The 27,415-nt window shown below is 43.8% G+C and overlaps 1 protein-coding gene across 2 annotated transcripts in view; it reads left to right on the forward strand.

Annotated features, from left to right (window-relative positions):
* The window catches only part of MTMR8 (myotubularin related protein 8), a 682,512-nt gene that overhangs the window by 418,092 nt on the left and 237,005 nt on the right, over window positions 1-27,415 (forward strand). For both annotated transcript variants that reach the window (XM_086918376.1, XM_086918377.1), the window contains 2 exons: window positions 393-527; window positions 16,989-17,121. In XM_086918376.1, the coding sequence (XP_086774502.1) occupies window positions 393-527; window positions 16,989-17,121 (268 nt within the window). The remainder of the gene's footprint in view (window positions 1-392; window positions 528-16,988; window positions 17,122-27,415) is intronic.

Genomic DNA, 27,415 nt, shown 5'->3' on the forward strand with positions numbered 1-27,415 from the left:
GTGAGGGAGATGGTGTATATGTGTTGCGCAGAATCCAAAAAGTGTACGAAAACAGACCATTTTTGTTTGGAGCATCGATAAATTGTGTTACGTCTGTCGATGCAGTCTGGATAGTGAGTGGGGAGGAGGACTGTACGTGTTGCTTCTTTGCCATGAATGTATGTAAAGTGGTGAAGCTGCTGCTGTTGTTAATAGGTTTGCACTTTGTGATTTTGAAGGCGCTTAAAGGTTGTGATTTTAGGTTGGTATATTCTACCAGTGTTATCATCTCTTGTTGTGGGAGAATGTAAGATGCAAGGTACCCGTTAACAACCAAAATAAAGTTGCCAAGGAGGAAGAGAACGGCTTTCCTGTGTGACCCATCTTTTGATACAACCCCTTTTCTCTTGCAGGCTGCAATCTGTCGGTGCAGCCAGCCACTTGCTGGGTTCAGCGCTCGTTGTGTGGAGGATGAACAGATGCTGCAAGCCATCAGCAGTGCCAACCCAGGGAGCCCTTTCATGTATGTTGTAGACACAAGGCCAAAGGTAAGAGCTGCTCACAGATATGACTGGCACTAATTTACATTATAGTACCAGGGCTTTGAGGGATAGGGAACACCTTGCAATAAAATATGCAAACATTGTAATGTTGGAAGAGCCGAACCGGGAAGGCTGTGGGCGGCAGATGCGATGTGTATTTGTCTTCTTTTCATATGAGGGATGGCAGCAGGACATCATGTATTTACCTTTATGAAAAATGAAATAAAAACCTCTGGGCGTACTGGTGAGGGTGGCTACTGGGAGGTGTGAAAGCAAAGGTGGCAGGACTCTGGTAGGATTTGCCGGATGCTAAAGCTGGTAGGGCAGGACGGTAGGTACTGTTTCTTTATTTTTATTATTTGTTTATTTCTTTTAAATTCACAATCTGTAAGGACAGAGGAAGGACTGGTCCTAAAGAGGAATGGAGAATATAATGACTCCTGGTATTTATTTTTGAAGCCTAGGTGGCTGAGAGAGTGGGCGTAAGCGTAGCGTCGGGACACTCAATGACGTAGCCGTGCATTTTAGAATTCCCATTTCGTTCATTCATTAGTGATGAATGGCATACATGTTTATTTGTGATGCACGGTTTTACTAATGAATGCCGTGCATGTTTATTTCGGTGTACTCTTTTCTCTTATTGAGGAATGACCAGAACGTTTTTTGGTGGTACACTCTTTTAGCGGTGAATGGCATGCATGTTTGTTCACAATGCACTTTGTTAGTGATGAATGGCATGCATATTAGTTTACGGCACACTTTATTACTGATGAATGGTATGCATATTTGTTTACGGCCCGCTGTATTACCGAAGAGTGGCATGCATATTTGTTTACGGCCCGCTATATTAATGATGAGTGGCATGAATATTTGTTTACGGCCCTCTGTGTTACCGATGAGTGGTATGCATATTTGTTTACGGCCCGCTGTATTAATGATGAGTGGCATGCATATTTGTTTACAGCACACTGTATTACTGATGAGTGGCATGCATATTTGTTTACGGCACACTTTATTACTGATGAATGGTATGCATATTTGTTTACGTCCCGCTGTATTACTGATGAGTGGCATGCATATTTGTTTACGGCACACTATTACTGACGAGTGGCATGCATATTTGTTTACGGCACACTGTATTACTGACGAGTGGCATGCATATTTGTTTACGGCCCGCTGTATTAATGATGAGTGGCATGCATATTTGTTTACAGCCCGCTGTATTACTGATGAGTGGCATGCATATTTGTTTACGGCACACTTTATTACTGATGAAACGCATGCATATTTTGTTTACGGCACACTTTTTTTACTGATGAATGGCATGCATAATTTTTTACGACACACTGTATTACCGATGAGTGGCATGCATATTTGTTTACGGCACACTGTATTTCAGATATGTGGCATGCATATTTGTTTATAGCACACTTTATTACTGATGAATGGCATGCATATTTGTTTACGGCGCACTTTATTACTGATGAATGACATACATATTTGTTTACGGCACACTTTATTACTGATGAATGATATACATATTTGTTTACGACCCACTGTATTATTGATGAGTGGCATGCATATTTGTTTACGACACACTGAATTACTGATGAATGGCATACATGTTTATTTGAGGTGCACTTTTTTACTGATGAAAGGCATGCATATTTACTTAGGGCGCGCTTTATTAGTGACGAATTTCATACATGTTTTTTTGTGGTGCATTCTTTTAATCAAGATGGCCTCCAGGTTTGTGTTTGGTGCACTCCGTTATAAATAAATTGGCAAACTTTGCTATTGAGATATGGCACGCGTGTTTATTTGCAGTGTACTATTTTCTTCTAGAGGTAAATAGTATGCATGATTATTTGTAATGGGCCTTTTGGTTATGAAAGGCATACATGTTTATTTGCTTTGCACTTTTTTAGTGGTGAATGGCATGTATGTTTACTCACATTGCAGTCTTTTCATGGTAAATGGCATGCATGTTTATTTGCGATGCCTCTTTTTGTGGTGAATGGCATGTATGTTTATTCGTGGTACACTCTTTTAGTGGTGAATGGCATGCATGGTTATTCACATTGCATTCTTTTCATGGTGAATGGCATGCATGTTTATTCATGGTGCACTCCTCCTTCAGTGGTGAATGATCGTGTTTATTTGTGGTGCACTCCTCCTTTATTGGTGAATGATATTCATGTTTATTTGTGTTACTCTCTTTTCTTTTAGTGGGAAATGATATGAATGTTTATTCGCGGGGCACTCATTTAGTGGTGAATGGACCTCAGTTCAACCTTTGACTGTGTCAACAAAGATAAGCTTTGGGCTGAGGTGGAGTCCGTGGGTGTGGATCAGACACTTGTTTATTTTATTAGAGACCTACATAGTGTTCTGACAGGGGTGGTCAGACTTGGACCTAAGGGTAAATACACCAAGTTCTTTGAATTAAAAAAAGGCATCCGCTAAGGCTGTATTCTTGACCCTTTTTAGGTCAAGACTGGCGTAGGCTGCGCGCATGCGCAGTCTCGCCAGCGAGACTTAATGTCTCAGAGTAGCGAGGGTAAACCCTGCCCCTTTTCTCCATTGGCTGACCTCCTAAACGACGGCCAGCCATTGGAGAAGAGGTCTCTGTGACGTTCTCTTTTCTCTGTAAGCCCGGTCCTTTTCGGATTGAGGGGCGTGTTTTTTTTCATTTCTTTCTCTCCTCTCCTCCAGCCAATGGAAAAGAGGGGCGAAAGAAAAACACGCCCCCCAGTCTGAAAAGGACGGGGCTTAGAGATGGCGAGCGCTTGTTTACCTACCGTTTCTCAGTTCTTTACACTGCTTCTATCAGATAGGGTCCATAGTATGGCTCTTTCTCGTCATGTATAGATCTCCTTTTTCAACATGGCCGACAGTATTGAAGCACATCTATGGTTACGACATTAGATTGGCCGTGTTCGCGGCGCACCATATAGGGATTTATTGGTTTTATTCCCGCATGAGCAGTGTTCTTTCACTCGGTTCATTTTATACCATCACCATTCAGTTTCATTTTTCCATCACACATGTACACAATGTAAAAAGAACCGTATCTTCCATTTCGTTATTACTTAGAGTATGATATATTTTCTCTTTCCAACTATTGTTCTTGGTACTGCTCTAAGATGGCCGACAGTGTTGTCAGAAGTCAACGTCCCCGTCATGTGACTGGCCGTGATTTGTTGCACTGAGGTACGAGATTTAAGTAGTCTCTGATCTTGTGCCCGCTCAAAGTTCGCTTTTCAAGTTCGTAGACAGTCGCAAAATTTCGTATGACATTTCAGGTACGTTACCATGAGCTCACTTTAGCCTGGGTCATTCCGCGTGGAGCATCCCGCCTCGTGCTGTGTGTACAATTATGTTCTTTTCGTTGGCAGTTTTTTGTTCATCGAGTTGGCAGTCAGGTATTTTCCGTTCTTCATCCAACACTCATTTGGGTTTGTGTGGTCACTTTCTACTCTTGACATTTTGGTCATTGCAATTAACCATAGGATTGGGCAGCATTTTGTGCGGTAGTTTGTGACTCTCACTTCATCCGGTTTTCTGTATGTTGCCATTAAGTGTAAGTTTAACATAGCACCATTTAAGGTGCGTACACCGGGGGATCCCACCATTCAGTTTTAAGCTTTGTTTTTCACGCACACATGGGTTTCATCTCTTGCAGAGTTCCAGTAACCATTGTAATTTTGCACAGAGGATCGGTTTCTTCTTTTCTTCTATCCCGGGGTCAGCTTGAACCCTCTAGCTTCACTTTAGTTAAGATGGTGGCTTTCCGGTCTTACAGAGTTTACTTTCCTGCTTGCAATGTGGGTGCCATCAGATAGCAATGGCTTTACTTGTACACATCCACCACGCAACATTCACCACCGCCGCATCCTCCACCACCACATCCTCCACCTCCACATCCACCACCTCCGCATCCTCCATCACCACATCCACCACCACCACCACATCCACCACCACATCCACATCCACCACCACCACATCCACCACCACCACATCCACCACCACCACCACATCCACCACCACCACCACCACATCCACCACCACCACCACCACATCCACCACCACCACCACATCCACCACCACCACATCCACCACCACATCCTCCACCTCCACATCCACCACCGCCGCATCCTCCACCACCACCACATCCACCACCACCACCACCACCACATCCACCACCACCACCACCACCACATCCACCACCACATCCACATCCACCACCACCACCACCACATCCACCACCACCACCACATCCACCACCACCACCACATCCACCACCACCACCACATCCACCACCACCACCACATCCACCACCACCACCACATCCACCACCACCACATCCACCACCACATCATCCACCACCACTACATCCACCACTACATCCACCACTACATCCACCACTACATCCACCACTACATCCACCACTACATCCACCACCACCACATCCACCACCACCACATGCACCACCACCACATCCATCCACCACCACCACATCCACCCACCACCACCACATCCACCCACCACCACCACATCCACCCACCACCACCACATCCACCACCACATCCACCACCACATCATCCACCACCACCACATCCACCACCACTACATCCACCACTACATCCACCACTACGTCCACCACCACTACGTCCACCACCACCACATCCACCACCTGCACCACCACCACATCCATCCACCACCACCACATCCACCCACCACCACCACATCCACCCACCACCACCACATCCACCCACCACATCCACCCACCACCACCACATCCAACTCCACCACATCCAACACCACATCCACCAGATCCACCACCACCACCTCCACCACATCTATGTGTGTGTGGCTCTGTGTGTGTGGGTGCAAATGCAATAGGTCTTGTATTTGCGGGAGATTAAGCTATTGGCATTGTAAATGACAATGCCATTTATTTATCTGTTTTCAAAACCAACACATAAATAAAAAATGTGTCCTTTACAATGCCAATAGCTCTAACTTTTGCAAAGGCGAGACCGTTGCATTGTAAATGCTTGTTTATTATGGCTGGAGGAGGTGCTTTCAGACATCAGCCCAGATGTTCCTTGAGTTGGTGGAAGAGCGATCCCAGTAGTCCTATATGCCGAAGATGCAGTTTTAATTGTGCGCACAGCCAGGAACTTCCGACAACTTTTAGACACATGTATTGATTTTGTGAATAGTTTGTATTTATCTACCAATTTTAAGAAATCAAATTTTATGGTGAGAGGCTCCAAGAATACAACATTCTGCAGTCTTTCAGCACAGGGTCAGACCTTAACTAGAGTGGAAAATATGTCTTATCTGGGATTGCTACTTAACTCTGGTCTATTTGGGAAACCTTTGATCATGAAAAGTGGGGAGATTTTACAAAGGGCCATCGCTGGGCTACATGACTTTGCCAGACGCATTTGGCATAAGCTCCCTAAGCTTCCAAGAAAGACCTCAGCCAGGTTAACGCTGTTCCCGTCACCCCTAGATTTCTAAGATGGTCAATCAAGATTCGGTGATTCACCATATCGAATGCCGCACTTAGATCTAGTAGAATCACGGCAAAAGATCCTCCAGAATCAAGAATGTTTCTTGATTCTTCCAAGACCGCTAACAGAGCGGTCTCTGTGCCGTGACCGGGACGGAATCCTGTTTGGGTTGGTTGAAGAAGATGATTAAATTCTAAGTAGGCGGAGAGGGTGATATTTACATACTTCTCCAGCATCTTGCTTATTCCTGGAAGAAGAGAAATCGGACGGTAGTTGGCCAAACAGTCAGAATCTAAAGTGGGTTTCTTCAAAAGAGCTCTCACCATGGCTTTTTTTCCAGAAAGGGGGGACTACTCCGGACACAATAGAAGAATTAACCACGTCTAGGAGGACCGGGCCAACTGTCTCCACTACCTGCTTAAGAATACTAAGTGGGGCGGGGTCACTCGGTGATCTGCTTTTTACTCGATCAACCATCGCTAGCAGACAGTTGTAGTCCATTGTAGGAAAGGCCGCTAGACTTATTTCCTTGCCTTCTATGGAGGGCTTATCATGAAGAGTGAAATTAAGTTCTTCAGTGGAGGAGAAACATTCATAAATATTCTTAATTTTATTTTGAAAAAATTCCGCCATTTCATTACAGATCTGGTCTGATGTGGCGGCAGAATCAGAGGAGGAGGGGGCATTCATTAATTTCTTAACAATTTGGAAGGTTTCTCGAGGGGAATTAGCAGCAGAAACTATAGTCTTCTCATAATAGAGAGCTTGGGTATTTCTAATTTCCGTTTTATAAATTTTAATGGCATTTTTATATTCCTGCTTCTTGGCTAAGGAAAAGTTCCTTCTCCAACCTCTCTCTGCTTTTTTGCACAATTGTTTCAGTTCTCGAAGCTTTGGAGTATACCAGACCGCTTTATTGGGACCTTTCTGCAGCTTGATAGTAGTTTTAGGGAAAACTGAGTCCAGAGAATTGTTAATCCAATGTTCAAATTTCGCATTGGCCACTATCGGATCTGACTTAAGAACAGGCTTAAATTTCTCCAAAGTTCCTCTCCAGGAGTCCAGTGGGAGTTTTGACCAGCATCGGGACTTAGTTTGAACCAGTTGAGTTGGGGGAGCAACATAGGCAGGGGACCATAAAAAAGGGATGAGGGAATGATCCGACCAAGGAATGGGTAATGGTAATTGGCAGGATAACTCCATCAGGCCAGAGAAAATAGGGTCTAAAAGATGTCCTTTTGAATGCGTTGATAGTTGAACTATTTGCGTTAGCTGTAAAGCTGCTAAGTCTGAAATCAATTCAATTGCAAGCTTAGAATTCATATAATCGAAATTGATATTAAAATCTCCAAGAATAGTCAAATTGCCGGTGGAAGTTGCTAATTTAGAGGCTGTGTCTATGAGTGAGTCACAGAATTGCCTACAGGTCCTGGGGGCGATAGATCAAAATCCCTGAAAAGGTTAGCGTAGGATTGAATCCATTTGAGAAATGAAAATTTTCGCAATTTGAGAGAGGACTCCCCAGAATTCTGCAAGTAAAATGATTTTTTAAAATAATAGCAATTCCACCCCCTTTACCATGGGTTCGATCAAGTCTGTGTATTGTGTAACCAGAGGGGAGGTCTGGTCCTATATCTGGATCAGTGGCTGTATGCAGCCACGTTTCCGTTAGGAACAGAACATCAGGACTTTCCTCCATGAGGAACAGGGATATTTCCACCGAATGTTTTGGTTGGGAGCAACAATTCAATAAAAATAACTTTAAAATGTTATAAGTTTTAGCTGCATATAAGTTAATAGGACCAAGGTCCTGAAAATTATGTGAACAATGCTTACACCTATGATTCCATCGGTCAGGAGCGATAGAATGTAAGCAGACAGGATCTAAAGATAAGTTAAGAGATTTAAGTAAATTTGGGCTGTACCGTAATTTTCCTGATGAGGAACAGACAGGGGTTCTGGCCCCTGGTCCCGGAGGGGCGCAGACGGGCTTGCTTTTAGCGCGCCCGCTGCGCGCGGTCGCTTCATCGGGCTTAATATAGCCCTGGTGATGTAAGCGACTAGAGTGCTAACTTGCAAGTTGGCAGACAAGAAGACCAATGACTTTGGAGTTAAAAAGTTTCACCAAGGGGAAATAACTATGACATATAGCATTCTGGAAAAGACCCCTACAAGAGCAAAAGCACAGCAGTTCTTTGTGTCAAAAGTGTTAGCAATAAAGATGGAATGGCAAATCACCTTCCTCTGCCAAAAGAAATCACTCCCATCATCCTGCCTCCATCGACGAGCACACAGGATGGTGCTCTCTGTACCGCAGGAAATTAAATAGGATATGTGAGTATTAGAAGTGGTACAGAATGTGTACAAAACAAGGGTTTCCAGCTCTCCTCCTCGGATTCCATTGAAGGGATTGAATCCTACAATGCTGAACTAGGTGGGTCAGACTGAAGTTGGGGGGTGGGGGATAGTTTGATTGAAGTCAGGAAATGGGAATGACAAAGTATAATTGTCTTTCCACACTCTGCATTCTAAGGTTGTGAGGCAGGGGGGTTAACCTACTCTCTGGGCTTCAGAAATAGTGGTGATAACTCTTTGGACACTTGGCTGCTCACATGAAAACTCTTAAGACCATGGGCTGTTGTGCTCCATGAAAAATGGCTTCCACATCAGCATGCTGGAGCAGAGAGCACTTTAGCTGCCTCTTGTCCCTCCTTCAGATACTCTAAGCTGCAAAAGGACAGCATGTCCTCATGTATTGTTTGAAAAAGTTGGAAGGCACAGTGTCAAGAGTGCTTTCCTAGGAAGATCAACCAATTTGGCTTTAAATGCTGGTGAGGAGAACTTGACTGACCGCAGTCCATCGTCCAGAGCTGTAGAACTCCAAAGCAGAGGACTGAGTCACAATTTGTTAGAATAACACAAATGAGTTTTAGCCAGCAATGAGCTTGTGGATATTTTTTCATTTTACTGGCAACTTGAAAATGGACTTGTGTGCATCAGAAGGAAGCATACAATGCCTCACTTTTCCTTCATATTTCTCACAGCCTGTGGAATGTGCTTTTGACAGACTGGTCAAGAGTATTTCACAATGCTTTTTCTCTTATCGCATGTCTTCCCAGAGTACTCAAACTTTAGACTCAACAACACATAAATTATTCTTATTGCCCCAGAATAGCTTTCTCGTTGATCATAACCAGACCCTTGTAAGTTGTCTCTTCTGTCTCACAAGAGGCTGCTGATCAGGTTGTCTGGATTTGCACTCCAGGCCAGAAACTTTGATTGTGCTGACTTCTCTTCGTAACTTATTTGTCCTAGCCGTACAGTCTATGGCTGTTATTCCACCATTAAGATTGTGCTCGCTTGTTACTCTCTATTCTACGTCTCCGGAATATAAGAGAAGAAGGAAGAAGGATCGTAGTTCTTCGCTTTTGGTATTGGCTCTGAATGCATGAAAGCCCTGCCCAGTTCTATGATTTAGGGCCACAGACTTTAAACTGTATATTTTCCCTTGCTCCAAAACCAAGCTGCATAACTTACACCCTACTGGGCATAATGTGATGGTGCAGCCTTCTGAGGTTCTTAAGCAGCATTTTGGTGTAGTGCTTTATACAAGGCCGCTATTTCGTGCTTTTTCTTTATAATGAAACACACAGTTTCCAACGTAGTGGTTTCATCCAAATATACTGTGTGTCTTCTATTTTTGCTAATTTGAGAAAGGCTATAAATATTGCCTAGTTGTACATGCTTTCTATTTATTCGGTTTATTGGAAAGTGGGAATATTTCTTAAAGACTATGTTCCTAGAGCCTACCTTTTATGAACTCAACGGCAATACCCTGGTGCAGAAATTGGATTACAATTTAGTAATGTTTCCTTATGTGGCACGTTCTGAACGGACTTTCACACCCCATCACCAGGCATATTCACACGTGTACCTAGGACCCTTAGCGCTCACAACGGACCACAAGGAGACATGTAGCTTGATACAAAACTTTAAATAATAAAAAATGGTGTTTCGTTATAGCCTGCGTGTTTGACAATACTTTAAAATGTATAGGAAATAAGGGGGTTCGGGAAGCTCGTCTCAATTCTGTATTTTCAAAATTATCCATGAATGGCATTGGTCTCCTGTTAAATTACACCAAGCTAAGTTGTTATTACATACTTCCTGCTGGAGATGTTCTGCTTCCGGATGTGATATTACACATATCATTTGCGAGTGTCCTCGTACTAGATCCTTTTGGCTTTTTGTGAGGAAGACATTGGCTTCTACAATGTCATTACCTTTACCTTTTACACCTGCCAACATTATTTTACACGATTTTCGAGGATTCCCGAAACTTTCTAAACAGCAAATTCGTCTTCTTCATACTGATTTGGCTACGGCAAAAATGTGTATACTACGCCACTGGAAATCCCCCTCGGCTCCTTCTCAGGAAGAGTGGTTGGTGGCAATGATGCAAACAGCTTTCCATGAACGCACAATTTATAATTTACAAGATCAGGCTTCCATTTTTCTCCAAATTTGGTCCCCTTTCCTGGAAACCACTGTGGACGATGACTCTGCTCCTACTCCTTCTTCTTCTACACATACTGTTTCTGCTTAACTCTATTCTCTCTATGATCCCCTCCCTGTTACTTTACTATTGATGCCTTTTCTCCTTCCTTTGTTCCACTTCTCTTCTTATCTGTTCTTGGTACTCTGGTAATCTCTTCCTTTCTTTTCTTTTCCTACTTTCTTTCCCTTCTCCTTTCTTTTCTTTTCTTTTCTTTTTTCTTTCTTTTCTTTATCTTTTCATCTATAGTATAGTTTACCTATTATTCTTCCCATTCTTACCACATATAGGATTATGGAATATATGTTAATTTTGTTTCCTCATACTTTACTTTACTTTACTTGCGGATTTATGTAGCGCAACGAATCATCCCCGAAGGGATCTCTTGGCGCTTCGAGGAAGAGGTCAGACTAGGCGAATGCTACTAAAAGAGCCATGTCTTTAGAAGTTTCTTAAACAAGATGATATTGTTACAGGCTCTGATGTTCTGAGGTAGTTTGTTCCAGTGGCTGGCTGCCAGATGGGAAAAGGCTTTGCCGCCCATCTTTGCCTTGTGTATTCTGTGAGAGCACAGAAAGTTAGCATTACCAGATCTTAATTGTCGCACAGGCTGATACCAACAAATTTTGTTTTTGAAATACGCCGGGCCCCTACCCTGTAGTGAGCTAAAAGCCACACAAAGCATCTTGAAAATGGCTCGCTTCTTAACCAGGAGCCAGTGTAGCTGATTCAACAAAGGAGCAGAAGGTGTCCGTGCTGGTTTGTTAAGGGCAAGACTGGCTGCCGTGTTCTGCACCACCTGGAGCCTTAATAGGAGATCCTCCCTCGCCCCCACCAGCAGTGAATTACCGTAGTCCAGCCGACTCACAAGGAGTGAATGGGTAAGGATTTTTCTTGCTGATAAGGGAACCCAGGGGAAAACCTTCCTAAGCATCCTAATGGTGCCAAAACAGGTCCCAGCCACAGTCTTCACCTGCTCCTCCATAGACAATTTATCGTCTATTCTTACGCCCAGATTCTTGGCCAAGCTCCTAGGGGGGGGGGGATTCTCCCAGCTCAGAGGGCCACCATTCCGGAGACCAAATGGTTTTGGCCTTCCCGAACAGTAGAATCTCTGTTTTTGAGGAATTAAGTTGTAAAAAATGTTTCCTCATCCAACTGGCGATGCTAGACATGCAGCTCCTAAATTTTAATTGAGTTGCGATAATGTCATCCTCAATAGGGAGGATTAGTTCCGTATCATCCGCGTATGAGATAGTCGCAAAGCCATAGCCTCTGATGATATCGGCCAGGGGGGTCATGTATGCATTGAACAAAGTAGGACTCAGGACGGACCCTTGCGAGACCCCCCTGTCCAACTCTATGGTTTGCGATACAGAAGTGTCTAACTGGATGCTCTGTGTGCGGCCCGTTTGGAAGCTTTCTACCACTTAAGTGCCCTACCCTTCACCCCAATCCCCCCTAATCTGTCCAGCAGCTGCTTATGCGAGATGGTATCAAATGCCGCTGACAGATCAAGGAGGACTAGGATCACTGGGGTTCCTCTGTCCAGAGTCAATCTTATGGTGTGCGTCACCTCCAACAGTGCGGTCTCCGTGCTATGTGATGCACGGAAGCCGGACTGTGAGGGATCCAGGAGGTTATTTTGTTCCAGATAGAGGGATAATTGTTGGTTTAATAAGGTTTCCAGGACCTTCGAGCAGCAGGGGAGAAGCGAAATCGGTCTGTAGTTCGGCAACTCATTAGGGTCTGCTGATGCTTTTTTTAGCAGTGGCTTTACACGTGCTATTTTCCACGTATTCGGGAAGATAGCCGTCTCCAGAGAGATATTATATATTTTGGAGAGCGCACCTGCCAGCACCGGGCTAAGGGTCGCCATAACAGCTGGCGGTATTGGATCCAGCGGTGACCCCGATTTTACCTGGCTTAACCACATGGCTGCTGCGGGGATTTTTGCCCTGTGCTGCAAATTGCCATTTTGCTGTTTCCATGACGAGCTCAGCTCGTCATCAGCACACGACACCCGTGGGTGATGACGAGCTGAGCTCGTCATCAGCAGCGAAAGGGTTAAAAGAGAGCCTACTTGCTCCTTTGTTACAGACGAGAAGGCATCGAGCCCTGAAGAGGGCTCGCCAATCGGCCGCAGAGCGTTGAGTGGTTGTCCCTCAGCCTGCTCCTCTTCCTCCATGTTGATGTTTTGATAGATCAGATCGATCTTTTGAGTAAAGTAGCTGGCCAGCTCATCACAAAGAGCCTGGGTGGCAGGGGGTGACACATTCTGAATTTTGGGATTTGTAAACTCCTTCAGGATCTTATATAGTTCCCTAGAGGAGCTTTTTGCCTCTGTAATGCGAATACCCAAGTGTGATCTTCTTGCTGCATTGCAGCTGTTGAGGTAAAGTTTGTGGGCATTTCGGTAGCAAAGTTTATCTGAGTCATCCTTTGACTTCCTCCATCTCCTCTCTAGAACTCTGCAAGTGGCCTTCTCCTTCATAAGGGTGGCCGTGTACCAGGGGGCAGGGGCTGCCCTTTCCTGAACGGTTACCTTTTTAAGAGGGGCTACAATATCCAGGGCTACCTGGATAGCTCCCTCTAGTTTTGACCAGGCCAAGTTGGGATCCGCATCTAAGTTAGCAGCAGGGTCTGAGTAGGCCTGCCCAAACGTGGCCGGCGTTACTCTTGCCCATGGTCTGCGAGATGTCTCCTGCCCCTGTGTCTGCTTGGTTACTGGCACAGGCATCACCCGGAATTGTAAAGCCAGGTGATCGGTCCAGCCAAGTGCTTGAGGGGGGTCGACTGTCAGCTCACATATATTAGAAAAGATGGCATCTAACGTATGGCCTGCCCTGTGCGTGTGACCTGTCTTCTTTAATGACAGATTAAGAGATTCCAGGGCTGCTATAAGACTGGCAGTTACTTGTTATGCCTTATGTGAGTTTTCTTCTCATTTGTATTTTCTTCCATTTATCATAATATTATTCTGATTTATTACTACATTTGTATTCGTATTTTCATCTGCAAATTTTAATAAAAAATGTCAACACAAACATTTTTTTTATAGGAAATAATACCTTCGGGGGGACCGTCTTTAGCTTTCATGGCGGGGATCGTGATCTTGCAAGTGTTTTTTTATAGATGGTATTTTAGACTACCATACTCATTCTCTCTACATATATACGGAAAAAAAATCTAATATGCCATTTGCAAAGGCTGCAGATGCAGTTCAAGCTGACAAGGGAGCCAATCAGGGAAAAAGTATTGGTTTTTTTACTTGTTCTTTCTTATTTTTTGTAATTACTCTAGCAACACTACCCTCATGCACAATGCCATATTACCAATAGTGCTATTGCATATCACATTCTATAAAGGAAAACATTTAAGGGTATAGCGTACCAGGTGTTGTGTTCTTTGTTATTTTTTGTAATTACTCTAGCAACACTAACATCATGCACAATGCCATATTACCAATAGTGCTATTGCATATCACATTCTATAACGAAAACCTTTTAAGGATATAGTGTACCAGGTGTTGTGTTTTGCAGAGGTATAATTTTGCATCCCATGTCAGTAAAACATTACAGCAAGGAAAAAAACTTAAATCAACTGGGAAACCCAACACTGCTATACTCCCAACCCCTAATGCACCGAGAAACCATACGCCGGACTCCCGCCGGGAGGAATTATTTTGTGTATTCATTTATGTAGTGTTTGACTCATTGTTTTTCATTCAGTATTCCTTTTTTCACATAATATAATATCTTTAAAAAATGTTTTAATTCTCATTTTTTGGGCTCCATTTCTTTTTATGGACTGGCTCGACAGTGCAGCTGTTGCCAGGCAATTATGTCATCATCATGAGGAGCTTTGGCTCCGCCCACATGTTGGGAGCCAGAAGTTCATGTTTTGATTAGTAAGAAGTTGCCTGCTTCCATAAAAAAGGGCTTGCCCTTCAGGCAGTTGTGATTATTTTGTTTATTTATCCAGCAGCATCCCAAACTTGAACTTTCAGGGGCACACACAACACTAGAAAGAGATATTAAAGTGTCTTAGATAAGTAGATAACTTATGTTGTTTTTCTCTGATAGCAGCACAGATGGGAGGAGGACACTCATTAACCTGCATTTATTTTTAGGTCTGGCTTGACAGTGCTACTAATTGTCACCAATATTATTCTACAGTTCTTTGCTTCCACACAAACATATGTATTCCCATGATTTTTACTTGTAATACTTCAAATTACCATACAACATTTCTTTAAAGCCAGACCTATTGGCTTTGTCAATTCTTGTCTGTACTTGTGTTTCCTTTATCAATTAAGCTCTAACTCATCATACATCGGTGTTACCATCACGCTCCATTAGTTTTCATATCTCGATCTTCTTTTTCCCTGGTGCAACAATCATTCCATTCAACTCTGAAGATGCTGTCACCCCTTTTTGTTACTTTTGGTGTGTGTAGCACCATCATTCAATACTATTTCATCTCAGTGTGGTAAAGGTCTTGATTCAGAAGTGATAGATTTGTTGATGGCACTCTAAAAAGCAGCCCATAACTGTGGTGACTGGTGGGCATTAGCTTTAGGTAGTGGAGTATGGTTAGATTGTTTCCTGCATCGTATTGGCAGAGAGCAGATATGGCAAGTTGAATATTGCAAGACTGCCTCTTATGTTCTCTTCAGACACCAAATACACTATCCTTGTAAAAAAGTTTTATTGTTTCAGTTAATTAAAACCATAACAATACATTTTATAAAATCAACTACTCATAAACCAAATACACTAGTTATTTAAGGTTTTTTGTTCTAAAATATGCCATATAGACTTTTGAGTTCTTTGTTATTTTGTGTTGATTTTTATAGAGCCTTAGCAGTGCCTCTGTAGTTGATAAGGGCAGTGTATAGACAAGAGAAAAAGTATGCAAAGGATCTGAGAACAAAGGTTGAACATACAATACTCAAATTAAGAAAGCCAGATTGAAAAAGGCGAGACATGGCACGAGTGAGGTGGAAACTGGTGTAATGGAAATTGGACAATGAACTGTTAATAAGTTGAGGAAAGGGAGTACAGGGTAGTAGGAAGAAGCTGCTTCTGAACTTGTACGTTTACAACTCTTCTTAACCCCTTGGCTGCTGCCGTCGGCCAACGGTCGTCACGTGCACTACCTTGGTAGTGCTGCGAACGTCCGTTGGCCGACGGTGCCCCACCCGTTTTTTCGAACGTTCAGCACTGGAGCTGAACGTTCGACGCAGACAAGGTGTTAAATACCTGGAAAAACGCAAGCTCTCTTAATTATGATGGTACAGAAATAAACGGTCACAGAGGAAAACTGATTTCAAATTCACGTACGTAGAACCAAATTCAATTACAATGAAAAATTCAAACGTCACTGCAAAGACAGATGATTTCTTGTGTTTTAATTTGCATCACAGAATTGAAATTAATCAAAACATAGGAATATGTGATTTAATCAACATTGGTGCTCAGAGAAAAGAGTAAAGGGGTGAGTGCTCTGGGAAAAATGAGTGATGGTGTAAAGGAATGGAAAGGTAATGTGGTTCAAATGCATCCATTGTTCTCCCGGGTCCAGTGGTCCTGTGGGTTACCCCATTTATAATAGTCTTATTGATGAGAGCAGCTCCTATTTGGGTTTGGGGGCATATTCAGTGAAGGTCTTTGTTAGTATTTTCTTACTGGCAAATCTAGAGCTCTTGTCAGGCTGTGGTTTAACTGTGGCCGACTGTGGTTCATGAGTTTGGTGCCAGGTAATAAGATTCTGTTCATGGTGATGCTTGTTTAGATACTCGGCTAGACATGACAAAAGATGCATGCTTGTGATTTGTTAGCAAAGATCTTAGGATTGTAGTAATGTAATCAAACGTCTAATAGCCAGTGAGCTAGCAGATGTAGCGTGGGTGGCTGTCTTAGGGGATTGTGGGGGTTAGTGGGAAGGGACTAAAGCAGTTGGAATTAATCAGTTATCCAGTATTTGAAGCAGGCAATATTTGACTTTGGAAGGAGGTATAATTTTTCAGAGGAGAGCAGCAAATAGGCATTCGGTTTTACGTGCTGTGCTCTTTAAAGGAGAGCCCTGATTGGGCGTGAAAGCCAAGGGATTTCTAGCTGTCTCTGACCGAGTCTGGTGGGCAGATATCAATCACTGTCCCTCATAGATCTGGGATCTCATGCTTTCGTCATTGAGAAGGAGGACTCCATCTTAGTGGGGTGTAGATTTAGAGAGAGAGCGAACACCAATGATGTCCAATTATGGTATTTGGCTGCATAAACATGTGCCTGGTTGCCTTTTATTTTCATTATATGTTGACAATATGATTGCTAATTATTTTCTTTGTTGCTTCATGACCAGTTTTTGTTGATTAACTCATAACAGCTAAACGCAATGGCAAACCGAGCAGCTGGAAAAGGGTACGAAAACGAAGATAATTATTCCAATATTCGCTTCCAGTTCATCGGAATTGAGAATATCCATGTGATGAGAAACAGCCTGCAGAAACTCCTTGAAGGTTTGTGTGATGGGCCGGTCTTTCATAGTTATTAGCTATCATATTATATTATTATTAGTCTAATCCACAAGCCTGTTCTTCATTTGTTGGTATTCCTGTGGTGGCTTTTGTTGCTGTGGTGGCTTTTGTTGCTGTGGTGGCAGCTATTGCTGTGGTGGCAGTTGTTGCTGTGGTGGACTTTGTTGCTGTGGTGCCTGTTGTTGTTGGTCTTGTAGTTGTTTCTCTGTTTTTTGTAGTTGGTGGTGGTTGTTGATGGCAGTGGTGTTTGATGGTGATGTTATTATTTACCAGAACAATGTGCATAGTACTCTGAGCATCAAAAATGTCCACAATCATGCAAACGGTTTATTATCTTTTTTTTTTTTAGAGACAGCTTATTCAACGAGGTAAATAGCTCTGCATGTTGTACACTAGTAGTGCATAGTTTTCGTTAGTGTACATGAGTATTCTTTTTTTAGTGCACAGTTCAATGGTACTGCTAGGCTTAAAATGAAATCAATGCAATGAATTATATTAAAATTACTTTTACTGTATGATGAATACAGATTCCCACTGTTATGTACCTTCATTGCAGATGTTATCCTACGTCTCAAGGAAAAAAAATATTAATAAATGGTATGACCTGATTCTTGGAATTGGCTGGGTCTGTCTAGCTGGCCATGTTGGCGGGTAAATCTGTATATGTCTCGCCATGTTGTTATGGCTGTTTTTTTTCTGTTGAAATTATGATTTCATTGACCCATTTTCACAAATCATTTTGTAAGATCCTTTATCTACAGTTGCCATGATCACTGTTAGCGTAGTTAACCTAGTTAAAGCTGTTCAGTCCCATTGAATATTTTTAACACGTTGTGACCTTATTTTCACATATCTGACCCTTTTACTCTTTAGAAGGAGATGATTAAATCTTGTACATCTTCTCTCACACAATAGTTAGCCATTTATCTTCATGATTCAAGTCTGACATTTTTAAGAGTAGATGATTTTTAAACTTGAGATTTTAGTGGTGCTTTTTAGTTGCTAGGCGACATTTTAGACCTCCTCAGAAATCTGCATGTCTGTTACTCATCAGGGCTGTGTATTCTCTGAGAATTGTTTACCTAAAATAGCCTTTAACCCTGCCATCTGTAAGACTGGTTCTGCGACATTACTTCTTCACATAGTACCTCTAAGTGGTATGAGCTCCTATTCATTGAAGCATATTCATTAGGTCTAACTTCTTTTGGCAAAGACTGAGATTAGCTGTTTGACCATTTACAATCTACCCTCAGACCCGTTTCTCCAAGTTTAGTGTTTCAAGGCTCTTAAGTACCTTATACACATATAGTGGTTCTCATGGGTGAAACTTTAGGCAGGTAATCCCGTTGGTCCTTAAAATATGGTGACTCGTAGCCCTGTATCCTCCTTGGCTGCACACAGAGCGCTGTTTCCATTTCGGTCTAATTCTCATTAGCAGATGTCCCTATTACCAAAAGTTCAGGGTTCTCTGGTATGTTTTTGTGGTAATGAAAAGTTTCTTATTGAGGAGCTCCCCCAAGAAGATTATTTTGGACCTCTCCATGAAGTGGATTCTGTGGGGGTTCTCCCTGAGCACCATTGTGTTTAAGGTCTCCCTACATTACATATTTTGGCATGGTATTAAAAAGAATAACACTCATCCTGAATATTCACCTGAGCTCCTAGCTTCTTCTACACTGCATAATCGGAATAGGTGTATGGTCATCTTATACATATTAGAAAAAATAAATGTCCCACACTCAAAATATATTGATTTAAAATTGTATTTCGTGCTAGGTTTGTATTCTTAATCAGTGCTGTCCGTGAAGGGTTTCTGTCCATCTCTTTAAACCAGTAATCAGTCCACGGTGCTCTTCTCATTCTGTGTCCGTCCAGCTCCTGTGATATACAGTCACCACATATTTCCTATGCAGAAATGAAATAGTTAAATGTATTCCTGCAAGCTCACTTAAATTAAATTTCACTCGTAAACAGTTTCGTATAATTTCAGTTATTCATCAATTTCCAATAATCTGGGGCGGTGCATCCGTTAGGGAGCTGGGGCTTTGACCCACTCATATTTTTGCCTCCTTCCCACCAATCAAATGTGAACAAAACTAAACAAACAAGTAAGGAACATCTTAAGGTGTTGCACTAAATCTGCCTGGCAGTCAGAGTCAGCAGGGCAGAGCGGCTGAGGTGGGTGCCAAGCCAGTGGGGAGAGGCGTGAGTGGGGCTCAAGTTGCTTTACAGACGCAGTGGCACACTAAAGTCACACACACTTGTCCGTCGTAAGTGCGCATGTCAGGCAGGCTGGCTACCTTTCTTCGGCCAGCAGGACATGCGCACTAGAGGCACCTCTACCTACCCATTACTGAGCCGGTCTCAGAAATGTGCGGTGAGCCCGCCTGCCTAAGCCAAGCCTGGCGCTGCTGTAACAGCAGGAGGAGCACCAGGATTGGTTTACAGAGTGAGGTCATGGCCTCCAGGGGCCTGCGTGAGGCAGGGTGGATTGTCTCTCGCTCACCACCTCCTCAAGCGACACAGCACAGAGAGAGATGTTTTGGCAGGCTGCATTAGGCATTGCAGCGCAGCTCGCACCGCCCTGTTGTGCCTTGTTTTGGAGGCTGCAAGAGTCTGGGGACGGAGGGCATTTACGGACACGCTGGTATGATAAACATTGCGTTATCAAGTGAAACTTTTTGTTCATAAGGGTCTCTTTGACCGATGCCAATTTATCACGTATGTATTCTCGTACAGTTTTAAAGAAACATATAAAAACACTTGACTAGCAAAGAGTTTATCAGCGAATCTACAACATCGTTAGCATCCATGCGCATACTTCCGGCTGCCATCTGCCCTCCTCATCTGCTTGCTTTGCAATAGGGAACTTTGAACTTCATCAGAATCGACTTAAACATCACCAAATATTTATTTGTAATCAAAGTATTCATGCGTTCTTCACTCAGCAGCAACATTGCTAATGCACCACAACCCTTATATTAACAGTTTTCCTTTCTGAAGTGAAGGTTGGCCACGTCAATAAAAGGAGCCGGGTTGTTTACTGCCGACCTCCTCCTTTCAAGCAAAGCAGATTCAAAGGTAGAACCGAACATGTTGCTGATTGAAATTTTAAGCAACGTGGCACATTCTGAAAATACTGAATAATTGTGTTACTTATTTCCACTAGATTCCGCACAGTTGGTTTGGGACCTTAAACATGCTTTTCAGAAGTATTCTTTTAATTATTCTAATATGCTTCTGAAGTTCTGACTGCTACAACCTACCTGCACATTGAATAGTTCCCATTTTAATGACCGCGTGAGTGAACGGTGATCGACATTCACATTGAAAGGGCATACTTCCAGTAATCGCCATTTGTTTCCCTGTCTCCCCATTTGATTCGCGCATGAAGGCAGCTCAGTGGCGCGGTTGTGAGGGAGAGTTCAGTCGGGTGTTGCCAGGGAAAACAAGTTATATTTTGTGATGAACTTCGTTACATAAAGCTCCAAAATAAAATCTCGGATTTTAAAAAATTGGAAATTCATTGATGAAGGTGATAATGCAATGCTATTGAGCATGGGCGGCAGTACTCCGATCATACTGCCTCTTCTGGAGCATCTTCTGTGACAGCAGCAGGGGAGGGTTCTCCACCCAAACCTATCAACGCTCCGCCTTCTTGAGTGGAGATTGAGTGGCAATAGTTGACAGTTTTTGACCTTCCATTATTTTGGCAGCTCAGCGTCCCTCCACCAAGACCGTATATTCTGGCTGTTGGAGCAAGTTTGTGGCATGGTGTATAGTCAAAAAGGTTGACCCTTTGTCTTTTGTTCATCCTTACCCTGGTCTAGCAGAGCTCTGCATTGGACAAGTGAAAGGGTTATTTGTACGCCATTTCTGCTTTCCCTCTCCCGCCAGCTCTGCATTCTCTCTTCAAGGCCCCTATTGTAAATAGGTTCGTTAAAGGGTTGGAGCACTTACTTCCTCCAGCTTCCTTCGTTATGTCTTAATTAATTTTCACTTTTCTAATGTGTGCTTCCTTTTAGTCTCTTCGTACCTGCCCTCTTAAGTGTCTTACCATCAAGACGACCTTTCTGGTGGCAAATACATCTGCCTGGAAGGTCAGTGAACTTCAGGAGTTGAAATACTAGAATATGGTAGTAGTGTTTCCCTCAAAGGGAAAGGAACCACACAATCAAATAATCCGAAGTGTTAATCTATCTCTGCATCAAAAGTAATACAGTGTGAATCAATATACATTTTAGTCTTCAATTGTCACTGGGGTGCAAATATAACTCCAATGCATCTACTACCATGAGATGCAAATTACTCAACAAGGAACACACTCGAAAAAAGAAAAGAGCAACTTATGCACACTCTCCACTTGTCTTATAACCTACAAACAATTTAAGTTCGCCTCAAAATTACAAATCTATTAATTAAACATTTTCACCACTTGAAGCCAAATACTCCATATTCAAGTTCAGAAGAGATGAACAGAGTCCAGAGTGAGCGGTTACTTCACATTGATTTCTTTTTATTCCATTGTAGTTGTTACATCCATAAATGATTGCCAGTTTTGCCAACACGTGTTTCGTCTCTACTGAGACTTTATCAAGGCGATTCACAAAACGCTCTTTGTCCTATTCATCCTCAAGCACCAGAAAATCACAGTAATTCTGGTGGACAGTGATCCACAGCTAAATCCTGTGTACGTCACTTCTCTCTGTGGAAGTCACTTCAAAATTAAATATGGTAGTGTGTCCCACACTAACTGAGATCGATATAATTCCTCACATGCAACGCGATTGGTCTTCAAATATCCTCAGATTTCAGTGTAGAGATATATATACCCTCTCCGGTAAGGATTTAGTGTTCCACTCTGGGCTGACCACTTAGCCATGATACTTTAAACTACTCTGTGTAGCCTGACTATCACAGGGTTATGGGACATAGCATTAGCTACAGCATCACATGCTCCGTCCCACAGCAAAAGCAGTACATGAATAGGATAAAATGGAGAATATATTTATGAATGCATTGTTATTTATGTAGGAGAAGTCAAGCCATAAAGTGATTGAGTGCTGTGCAATAGTTGGGGAAAAGCGAGAGCAAGTGTGACTTTAAACAGGATGGCTGTCTAAGCAGAAAAGTACATGGGATTGTGTTTTTCAGAATTGCGTTGAATTTATATTTAGCTAATTCTCACTGAACGGATCGTGACTAAATGGCGTAAGGTTGCAGCTATCGCATGCTATACAAAATGGGCAGTCCATGCTGAAAGCTGTTGAAAAAGGTACAGGCAGAAGACCTTTTCCGAAGTTGCCCGGCGTTAGCCGCCTCTATACCCACTCAAGTTTACCAAACAAAGAGGCAGGCGCTGGAGACTGAAAGGCAGGAAACAGAAGTTTTATTCTCTCCGGAGGAAAAAACACATCAGTTCGGACAGCAAGTATCGTCACAAGGTGCTCTAACCGCTTCTCTGAGGCCGGGCCTCTTATACACAAGTTTATGATCTTTATTGCATGTAACACATTCTTGCAATGCTTTGAAGTATGAGAGGACATCCTCGGAATCTCCCCTTCAGGCCCGTTCCCACACATATTTACAGTTGAAGTCCCCACCCCGGTCACAACAGGTGATGATTATCGCGCAGCTGGACATTCCGCCGATTCACGGAATGTGTGGGGTTGATCGGATCTCATAGGGTGGGGGCTTTGATCAATTCGAGGGTCCTTTAATGGGGGAAGCTTCCTACTGTACGGGGGGGGGCAATAAACAGTATCCGCAGGGCCAGGTGGCGGCCTGGGAACGAGGAAGACAAACGGGCACACAGGAAAAGGGGGTTTGTATCAAAGGACCTGGGACCATGAAAGGGATGAAGGGAGGTGTCGCGCTGGGAACAGGATAGGATTCCGAGGCAGAGCCGCGCAGATGGGGAGGGTTTATGGCCCATGCATGAGAGAGCGGGGGTGACCAGTGCGTGGGGGGGGTGCTTGTGAGGGCGAAGAGCCGTGCTGGGGGTCAGTGGCGTGCAGAGGGCGGTTCTGCCCAAGGTACCTAAAATGGCGGGTGTGCACAACAAAAAGTGTGGCATCGGGAGAGAAGGCAAGATGGCGCAGATAATGTTTACCAAACCGTATTAATTTTCCACAGTCCTCCCTTTAACATTCCTAAGACATCTTGCTGGCCTATTTCCTATCCATGTCTACTATGAAGGACTGGGTTCTATAAGACCCAGCGGTGCCAGGGCACAACACCTGAAACCTTCGTGGGTAACCTGCTCCGGCGTACGAATCACAGAGACACGGGACACTTCCTTGGACGTCAAAGATTCAAGGTTTATTTGCTGCAGGGAACACAGAGATCACGACAAGTACACAGCGTGCAACTTGGGGAGACTGCTTCAAATTGGTTCTGTGGGTCGCTCCTTTTATACAGTTTTTACCCATAGAGTTACATTGAACACAAAAGTTTACAACCCGGTTCCCACAATTATCCCCCAAAGGGGTCGCTTTGGTCACTTTGAAACACATAAGGTCCGGAGCATAAGTGCGGAAACATTTGGCGGTTCCCAACTGTAAAAACCATCTTCCCACCATTAGCAAATTCCAATCAGCAGTAAAACAGATCGAAATAGGAACAAGGACAGGTGTAGAGGAAGACGGAGACAGTGGGGAGATCGGAAAGGGTGTAAAAGGGGAGGTAACGGGAAACACGAGATGCAAGCATCAAAGGGACGTGCCTAATGAGATGCACGGCTGAGACAATAAGTCCGTGCGGCAAGATGAGCCTCGAGCGGCGCCATCTGCCTTACAGTAGCAACCCCCTCGTCATAAAGACACTCACAAAGAACATGTGTCTTCCGCAAATATCTTGGGAGTCCCAGGGTCGCGAAGCGGACAACGTCCGTTCGCTGGCTACTTGAGGGCAAGAGACAAAATGGATGCCGTATCTAAGATGGAACCCGTGGGTACAGATGAAAAACCCACATAACAACCGAACGGTTTAAGTTAGCACAGCGAAACTGCGCACACTTACTAAACTCGTCATTTGCGGTTCATAGATACCAGACTCGACTATATTCGTGCGAGTTAAAAACACCACCTACAATTGTCACGGAACCTCAGACGCTCCTTTTGCCCTCATGTAGGCAAGCACTAGTCGGAATCATATTCGATATTCATCAGACCATCGAGATGTTGCTGTAGCATAGCTCTGTCCAACTGAGTCCCCTTGGTAACAGATGGTTGTCTCATACACGTTGTAGCACAAAGGCCACATAAGGCAGGACCACACTGTACACAAAGGCAACACGTGAACAGGAACACTACGATCATCAGAATTTTCCAACCCCAAGTCGACATCAGGCCCCAAAACCATCCAAGTAGCGTCCAATCCCCTACATCCACGTGTATGGATTCGGAGATTTTATGCAACCTCGAGATGGCTTGATAGACAGTAGGAGCATTATCTGGAATGAAAATGCAGCAGCTCGAATGGATCACCTTACATACCCCACCTCGATCTGCTAAGATGACATCTAAAACCATACGGTTTTGTAACGTCATAAGTCTCTCCGCCTGAAGTTCTGTGGTGATATTACCAAGGGCACTGGCAGTAATATTAGCTGTCGATTCTACCACTCGAGTCAACTGTCTCAGGTTCCTACTATTGACCATAGGTCCCCAAAACGGGAGGAAACCCTTGAAAAAGTCTCCTGCCTCTTGACCGGCAGTATCCTCTTCGCTAATTACGCCTCGTACAACTCTAGTCTTATGATAATCGGCATCTACAGTGAACGTCGGAGGCAACAGATTTGCAATGAAACATGAGCCCATAAAGTCTGCGGGCAACCATGTGTATGCACGATCATAGCAGATAAAGTATGTACCCTTGGCAGCCAGAAACACAGGGGACGAGGACATCGGCAGAATGTAATTTTCAGTGCAGGCACTTGCTCCAAGTCGGGCTTGCGATCTTCGGCCACGACCCATAAGACAAAAATTACCAGTGTGGGGTACGACCCATATCGGAGGCGAGCTTTTAAGCTGCTTTTCGCTAGTGAACACACTATATTCACCTCTACTTAGGACCCTATAGGCCTGTACCTCTTCTTCGGGAATAAGCGAGGGATCATAGATCTCACTATCTAAATCCTCTATTGCTATCGACAAAGGTTTTTGATACGAGGTAGGACCAGAGTAGGGGGAACGTGGTTCTCGAATGGGGTGGAAACCCAGTGCGCTTCGAAACATTGTTTGAAATGCTCGAGCTGACCCTTGGGAGCTATACGGTAACACCAGATATGGAATTCCCTTATCTGTAGTATGTGGCATCAACCCACACACCCAACAATTAGTAGTGTTAACCACTAACTGATGCTGATGGAGGAGCTGAATAAAGGAATTGTTGCGGAATTCTACACGTCTAGCCTGCTCGTGTTCCAGTAACATGTGAAAGGAATGGGGAGAAGCAGTAGAGGTAAGATTAGGGTAAGGAGTAGGAGTAGGTGTAGCAGGTAAGAAGTAAGACATTGTGTAATACACCCCACCCGCCAATAATGCAGAAGCAGTCAAAAACAATACAAACAGTTGAAATATAAAACATTTGGTACGACTGAGTTGCTGCAACTTGAATCTGTGGACTTGAGCTCCCTCCAAATCATTCAGCTTCGAGAATGCCATTCCCTACGACCGTCCGCAACGTTTCTTGACGCACTTCGTTCTGTGCAGCAATAGTCAATCCCTAGGAGTTCCCAGGAACCGACGGCCTTTAACCTAGCGTCAAGACCTACTGTCCAGAAGGAAGTACGCGCGCGGCCCTACGGCCTTCAATGCACAATATATGTATATGCAAATAACAAAGTCTCTCAGCTGTAAAGGCAAAAATATAAGGAATGAAGCTCAATATATGTACAAAAATAATTACAGTAATACAAAAGTTCAAAACTGATCACGGAAAACAGGGTAATGCAATCGTCGATTCAGCAAAGCAAGATCTTTTTATTTGTCCTTAGTGCGAGATCGCAAAGAGTATCGGGTTTTCCCAGGACGTGTCTGCTCGTCAAACAAAGGATCCGTTGAAGAGACAGCGTCCTGCTGATCAGTCGAGTGTTCCGGTCTTGAGTCTTTTGATGCTAATTGTTCAACAGTGTCTTTCTGCTGTGCCGAGGATTCTTCAACAAGCTGTGCGTCGCTAAAAGGCACAAACACCGGCAATGTTTCTGTTTCAGATGACGCAATGCCTCTCCTTACCCACGGGTCTGCCGGCAAAGGGATGGGGACTCGTTTGGTGTGCGTAGCATGCACCCAATTCTTACGTCCCTCAAGACGAACGGCAGTCCTCGTGGCCAGGAGCACTTGGTAGGGTCCGGTGAACCTCGGGTCCAGATTATTCTTGCGTGAAAAGTTCCTTGTCACCACCCAGTCTCCAGGCTGGAGCTGGTGGCCTGGACCCTCTGTCTGCGTCGGCAATGCGTCGTAAACCTGTTGGTGAATTAACCTCAGTTTAGCAGTCAAGTCATGTAGATAATCGATCAACATTGGGTACTCAAGATCAGAAAACATTCCTGGCCTAGGAACCCCCCACACATTCGCAGGACGGCCGAACACTATTTCATAGGGACTAAGCCCTACTCGGGAGTGTACAGTCGCCCTAGTTGACAGTAATGCTAAAGGTAAAGCGTCAGGCCACGAAAGACCAGTCGTAGCCTGAATCTTCGCTAACTTTAGTTTAAGGGTGCCATTGTACCCTTCAACCAATCCAGCTGACTGGGGATGATTGGCGCTATGGAATTTCTGATTAATTCCAAGGCCCTTACACACACTCTTCATCACACTTCCAACAAACTCACTTCCGTTATCTGACCACACGACTCTAGGCATTCCATACCGAGGAAAGTATTCCTTCAGTAGGATTTTCGCAGTAGACAAAGCAGTATTGTCTTTGAGGGGATAGGCCTCGATCCATCGGGAGAATGCGCAAACCACAACTAAAACGTATTTCAGGTTATTGCATCGCTCCATATGGATGAAGTCCAATTGAATCACCTCAAAGGGATACGAAGGGGGAGCAAAACTGCCAGGAGGAGTTGGGGTTCCTTTGCCAGGATTGTACATTATACACACCATACAATTCTTCACCAGACGTTCAGCACATTTCGTAATGCCATCATGCTTCCACACAGGAGCCAGCAACTTACAAATACCTTTCGCGCTAATATGTGCTAACCCATGCGCCATTGTCACAACGGCCAGCACATACGCATCGGGCAGCAACCATCTTTTCTGATCCG

The sequence above is a fragment of the Lissotriton vulgaris genome, chromosome 4_1 (assembly GCF_964263255.1).
Source record: "Lissotriton vulgaris chromosome 4_1, aLisVul1.2, whole genome shotgun sequence".
NCBI lineage: Eukaryota > Metazoa > Chordata > Amphibia > Caudata > Salamandridae > Lissotriton > Lissotriton vulgaris.